The sequence below is a fragment of the Sinocyclocheilus rhinocerous genome, unplaced genomic scaffold (genome assembly GCF_001515625.1).
Source record: "Sinocyclocheilus rhinocerous isolate Xijiao unplaced genomic scaffold, SAMN03320098_v1.1 scaffold592, whole genome shotgun sequence".
NCBI lineage: Eukaryota > Metazoa > Chordata > Actinopteri > Cypriniformes > Cyprinidae > Sinocyclocheilus > Sinocyclocheilus rhinocerous.
Genome location: NW_015642562.1, coordinates 448,512 through 455,740, shown reverse-complemented (window position 1 = coordinate 455,740; position 7,229 = coordinate 448,512). Strand labels below are relative to the sequence as shown.

Sequence of the window (7,229 nt, the reverse complement as noted above, 5' to 3'; positions counted from 1 at the left end):
ATATATATATATATATATATATATATATTTGAAGTACTAAAATTACTAAAACTGAAATAAAAAATAAATTAACCCAAATAGAAATAATAATAAAAAGAATTATACTTTTAATAATTAAAATGTAAAGGTTTTAATAAATTTTTTATTTTAATAATACAATTTAAAACTGCACATAAAAAAATTACTAAAACTTAAACTGAAAATATAAAATAAAAGCTAACTCAAAATATTCATAAATACTAGAACTGTATAAATAATACTAAAAAAACAAGGGCTCTAACCAGGGTTCCCACATTGTTGGACCAACAAGCTTTTCCAGTAACTAGCTTTAATTTACTTAAACTTTATGAGGATTTATTAAAAATGATTTTATAGAAACTGCACTCAGAAAGAGTTGAGCAAAAATCATATTAAGCTATATTTGCCATGTACATTTATACATGACTATTGAGGACTGGAAATGGCAATTAAATACATTAAATAAAATGTATTTATTTCACAAAAAATAAAAAAAATGCTAATAGATTTTATAAAAGCAGATATTAAACTAAAATCAGACAAAATAATTGCGGAAAAAATTCACCCTTATTCAACTTTGTTCCTATCCATGAGAAAACTATCATAAACCCAAGGATGGCAGTCGTCCTATCCCGTCTCTTTCTCTCTCAGGCACTTTGCTAGCAGTCCCAATGGTCGTTTAATTTTTGAGTGGATATTTTTAGCTGAAGATAATCGAGGTGGAAACTTCCATCTGTCCTCTGCACATTCCAGCTGCTCCGCTTTTCGGCAGGAAAAAGCATTTATATTGGCATCATCATCATCACTTTGACCCTCACTTCTTTAAACACAAAAGTGGAACGGGTAAGTTCACAAAATGATTTTTAAAAATGTATGGCCATATTTGCTTGGTGCCAAAAAGTAACTCAAGAAAAAAACCACAGGATTATGTTGGTGGGATCACTGCATATTTAAATAGCTCCTAATCAAGACATGCTCTAACGAGTGTTCTAAGCGAATAAAAATAATTTTCATTAATTGAAATAAAACTGAAAATTAAATATTTGATTACAAAATTAAACTAAAAAAAAAAAAAAAAAAAAGAGCTTTTTGGCAGCAAACCCACCAGATGGGTTTATTCATAAATACTAGAACTGTATAAATAATACTAAAAAAACAAGGGCTCTAACCAGGGTTCCCACATTGTTGGACCAACAAGCTTTTCCAGTAACTAGCTTTAATTTACTTAAACTTTATGAGGATTTATTAAAAATGATTTTATAGAAACTGCACTCAGAAAGAGTTGAGCAAAAATCATATTAAGCTATATTTGCCATGTAAATGTATACATGACTATTGAGGACTGGAAATGGCAATTAAATACATTAAATAAAATGTATTTATTTCACAAAAAATAAAAAAAATGCTGATAGATTTTATAAAAGCAGATATTAAACTAAAATCAGACAAAATAATTGCGGAAAAAATTCACCCTTATTCAACTTTGTTCTTATCCATGAGAAAACTATCTGCAAACTTTATACAAGAAATCCATTTTTATGTTAACTCAGTTTGGTTTGATTTTCAAGCGAAGTTGCATTCAGCGCAGGGTCAAAAAGTGCAGCACCGCTTCGGATGAACTTTAATTGGCAGAATTGATCTGTTCGCTGGTGTGGTTCCTGAAGCCTGAGGCAGAGCGATACAATGATTAGAACTCAAGCACAGAGAAGCCTCCATCCCTCTCTCTCTCTTTCTCTCCTTCAAAACACTGTAACAAATCATTCATTTCAGCTCAGGCCTCTGATGACTTGGTCAGTGGCAGTGCATAACTCTGTCTCCATTGATCTATCTACTTTTCTTTTTAAAGTTCAGACTTGCATGGCCATTTTTCCTCACATGCCCCCAAGGTGCCTCGCCGTGGCCCTTTGTGCTGCCTGGCCATTTCCTAATGGCAGAAGATGCAAAATTAATGACCGAAGATCCGGTGATCATGTGCAGGGACATGTCTCTAAACTGACAGTGACAGCGGCGCAGGAAACGCAGCGAGCTCTGGAAGACGCCCCAGTTTCCGACAACAACATCCATAACGCCACGCACACAGGCCTCTGTGGAACAAAAACACAGGGTTTCGCCGGAGCCCGACCCGTTGCTCTGGCTCTCATGACACTTTACAACCACATTTAAAGTGAATCTCGCCCAGGGAGCCGCTCCTGAACAGAACTAAACACCTGGAAGTGCTCTGTAAATGGATCCTGCGCTGGAGATGACAGTGTTGCATATTTATGTTCAGTGGAGTCCCTACAAGGATGTACCAGCAAATGCTGTCACAAACATGCATGTATTAATGAGACATGTCTGAATAGACGTACACATCCAGGGCTGTTATCTCATCAGCTTAACGTCAACATGCTTTACAGAGAGATGGAGAGAGAAACTGTTGCATGGAGATTGAATTAGGCCAATGCCAAAGTAGATGCAAAAAAAGTTGTACATTTCATTTTTGCAAGACTAAGCATCATCTCCAGGGTGATACTTACTGTAGTTAAAACTAAAACCGTAAAAATAAAATGTTCATTACTTGATGTAAAATAAACTTTAACTGAAATAAAATAAAATATAAAATCCCCTTTTCTCGCTAATTGCCAAAGCAACATTTCTCATTTAACTTGATGCACTAAAATAACTAAAACTACAACTGACATTAATTTTTCAAAAACTAAATAAAAACTAAATGAATAAAAAACTAATAAAAATGATTCAAACACATAATAAAATTACTAAAACCTAAATTAAAATGTAAAAATAAAGCCTATTTCTAAATATTATGAAAAACTATAACACAACCTCAATGTTAGTAAAATACTAAAACACTGATCAGCACTCAAATTGGAAATGAAAATAATCAGTAGGGCAATAAAACAAAATCAATACTGTCAATACACACTGCCCAGAAATTATATGTGAAACGATTGTATTTATCATCACTCTCTCTTAAATTCTATTGTGCAATATTATTATATCAAACAATATTTTACTTTAATAGCATCTAATTGTGTTTGTGTGCAATTTTCTGGAAGTTCAAAATATTCACTATACAGTAAGTACAACGAAAAGGTTTGGGAAACCTATTCGACAACAAAATCAATGTGAAAAAGAAATTCAACCTAATTCGACTTGAGAAAACAATCTGTAAAATGTATTTTTAAAAATCCAATTTAATTCAGTTTGGTTTGATTTTAAAGGGAAGTTGCATTGTGCAAAAATTATTGCGCAAAACAAATTTAAATGCCAAATTTACATTGCAAAGGTGGCACAGAAGCGCTTCTGAAGTGGCATTCACGTGTCTTAACGTAGACTGTTTAATGCTTCTCAGAAGGTGGCATAAATGCATTTCCACAGCAATTACAACTCTATGCTTTAATACTTGTGTCAGAGCAGGCATAATTTAGTCTGGTTTTTATGCAGCATTGCACCTTTACACTGAATTTTGAGCAGGCATTGAGCAGCCTTAACTGTGTAAAGATACCATAAATGGCAGAATTGATGTGTTCACTTTTACTCTAATGTGTACTTGCATGCAAAAGGAGTTGCTTACTGCAGTAGGAATGAATGCATATTCAGACACGGACAATGTTTTGCATGAACGAAACTCTACTCTGAATCTATGCTGAAAAATAGACTTCAGACAGTGTTTACAGAAGCTTTTGAAGTTCCAAAGAACCCAAGGAAACAACAAAGCCACTTTTTCCACAGTTAGCAGCAGATGCATCCAATATGCTGATCTAGATGATAGTGGATGAATATACAATCCCAGACTGGAGTTACCTGCATATGCCAGTCCCTTGTGTGGACCAACATGTGCAAACGAATATCACCCGAATGCCACAGAGGATGGTACAATGAAAGTGTGTAAGTGTGTGTGTGTGCATCTGCCTGTCACAAGCATCACGTGGAGCAGTGCTCTTCATAATCTGGTTGGATTACGGCTCTCAGACCTGCGCCGTCTGGCCCTCCGTCAGTCCTCGGCCCCATGTATCCGCTTCCCATCCATGATCATGACCCACTCACGATTTCACAGCATCAAGCTTTATGTTGTTCAGATCACACACACAACAGCTGCACTTTGCATGCCAAAAACATACAAGCAACCAAACCCCAACAGAGTGTGTGTGTGTGTGTGTGTGTAAAACACTGAAAACAAGTCATGTCATTACATTCGTGAGGATTTTTGGAGTCTAACCCAAATACACACACAAAGACATACACAAAAAGGGCACATCTTCACATGAAAGTTGTCAAACTTTCTATAACACCTCAAATCTTGACCTTGTTTACATTCCTTGTAAATATAGGATTTTGTGACGTCACAGCAACTAGTACACAAAACAATTTGCGCCATAAATAAGCAAATAAAAAGCAAGTGTAGGAGCTGCACATAAATTATAATAATAATAATAATAATAAAACTTACCATTCACACAAAAGCAGACCAGCCAAGCAATCCATAGATCAGAATTATGAAATTTCAGCATTTTTCTGAGGGAAAGTCGTCGTGTTATGAAGTATGAAGTTCAAAGTCAGTCAGATTTTCTCCACAGTTTGATGGTGGGAAAGTAATTGTCTCTTAAAATCAAAGTCACGAATAAAATCTAAAGCATTTTTTAAATATTTTCAACGATGACATGTGAAACTAAGAACTACAACTAACGTTAGTCAAATTAAATCGGCGCGTAAAATTCCCTCAGAGAACACCTTCGCGTCGCGTTCGAGTCGGGATCCGCGTTAATGCGTCCGGTTCGGTCGGTACCGGGTGTCCGGTTCAGTTCTTCAGCACGACACCGAGCTGTATTCACATGCCGTTCACGGTGCACCGGATCCTTGAGAGGGCCATGACCGACGCCGCTGCCGCCGCTCTCCGCTCTGATTGAGAAATCTGACTGACTGACAACTGGCCTGTTGCCTAGAGACCGCTGACGCCATTCGAAGCGCGAGGTAACTGTGCCCTCCTCCTCTGGCGCGAAAAGGTGGCAGCGCGCACGCACCGCGGCGCCCCGCCCCGGTGTGACCGCGCGCAGGAATGATGCGAACGGGAAAGAGAGAAAGTCAGTCTATTGAATGACATTTAGTGTTGTTAAATTAACCTATTTATATTTTTTTTACAACAATTAAAAACTACTTTTACTATTGCACTTTAATTACATTTTTTTTATTTATTTTTTTATATTATTATTTTGTACACCATACAAGCAAGTCCATTTGAACAAGCTTTCTATATGTGTGAGGAGGATAAATGCTCTTTTTTATGCCTGTAGCTGCATTATATTTATTATGGTGTTCAGTAATGTACAGTCATTACACTCTGAGCTCTCAATTAGGCTGTGAAAGAAAATCAATAAATTAACTGATCAATAAACCTGTTTAGAGATAGAATCAATAAAACACCTGTCTATCATCCATCTGACTTTTATGATACAGAACAAGCCAAACACACAGTACTGTAGCTATCTGTATTGAAATAGCATTTCTATTTTCTCATAAAAATAAATGTATAAATAAATAAGGAGATGTGGGAATAAATAAAACAATAAATGAATGCATAAATAAATGTAAAAATAAAGAATTTAAATTTTTTTTAAATAAATGTTTTTATAATAAAGGAAAAAGAAGTAGGCTACTAAAATAACTCATGACTAAATTTCATTAAAATATATACTTGTGGGAATAAATAAATAAATATAACAATAAATGAATGTATAAATAAACATAAAAAATTGAAAGAATAAAACAAGTAAAAAATTATGAAAATAAAGTAAAAAATAAATACAGAAAATAATAAAGGAAAAATAAGAAATGAAAACTAATTAATGACTAAAATGTATAAATAAATACATGAACTAAAATAAATACATGTGGGAATTAATAAATAAACAGTGACAGTGAATGAACATAGGCTACAAATAAAACGAAAATAAATGAAAGAATAAGAAAAAGGGTAAAAAAACAAATAAAGCAAAGTTAAAAAATACAGAAATAAAATAAAGGAAAACAAAATAATCCATAAATTTTTATTTAAATTGTATTATTTAAATTATTAATTATTTATATGCATGTATTCATGTTAAATTTAATTTTTTTTACAGATTTGGTACTCCATACGTACACATACACATAACTTGTAATATAATAATAACTATTAACCCTTAAAGAATGCAACATTTATTTTACTTGAAAATAAAAAAAATTCCCAGGACATACTGTAACTGAACTTGACCGCAGTCAAATTTTGCCCGATTTAGTTACTTCTGGGACCAATTTGTCCTCAAAGTACAGCTAAGTAACCCCTCACACACCTCTGAGAAAAACTGCTCTGCATTTACATCCATCTTCTGTGAGAAATGTGCAGTTTCTGCTGATGTTCAGATCTCTGACCCCAGACCGCACCGAACATCTCCAACCGCCAACTTTTCCCCGATTAAACTTTCAGCATCTTCAGTGTGTTTGATGAAATATGCAAGTGAAAGATCGACAGGGTGTGGCTGAAACAAAATGCAACACTGTGCTTTGCATCTATCCTGCAGGCGTTTGGCACCGAATAAGAGAGAAAGACTGTCTCAGTCTGATGGACAGAGAGAAATATGCCTCTCTTCCGCCTCTGGGCAACAATCGTCCTGTTCTCTTATCTCTGGCATACAGTTGTCTTCAGCCCAGCAAAGAGCGTCCAAAACAGTGTTTGGAAGCAGCCGCGTTTCGTCCCTGCTGTTCAGATGAATTATCTGTGCCGTACTCAAACATAGATGAATAAGCAAACAAATCGTGCTCAAACAAGACAGATCTGTGCTGAAACCTTCAAAATCCACCATGCATTTGCATAAGCGTGCTGTTTAGACAAAGATATTGTCATTTTGACAACTGCCTTTTTCCATTTTAATGGTGAAAATCAGAGGATGTGGGATAACCTAACACTCTTTAACCTATTTCTAATTAACTGAGTTACTAGATAAAGCTTTATTTTGATAATATATATATATATATCAGTTAATTTGTGCTGAATGCTTTAAATTTGATTACACACTCAAACATGGCCTACATTTGCACAACAAACTGGCCAAGATTTATCAAAACAATAATAGTTCACTAACCAGCAACCACTGAAAGTTAATATCAGACAAAATGGATGAATTTTTTTTTCAAACTTCAGAATATATTAAACCAGAAATCACTTTTACACACAA

The 7,229-nt window shown here is 34.7% G+C and overlaps 1 protein-coding gene across 1 annotated transcript in view; it reads right to left on the bottom strand.

Moving 5' to 3' along the window:
* igsf11 (immunoglobulin superfamily member 11) overlaps positions 1-4,626 on the bottom strand; it is a 97,755-nt gene extending 93,129 nt beyond the window's left edge. Inside the window, exon 1 of the mRNA XM_016573246.1 lies at positions 4,469-4,626. Within this exon, the coding sequence (XP_016428732.1) occupies positions 4,469-4,529 (61 nt within the window). The 5' untranslated portion in view covers positions 4,530-4,626. The remainder of the gene's footprint in view (positions 1-4,468) is intronic.
* Between the last annotated feature and the right edge of the window lie 2,603 nt (positions 4,627-7,229).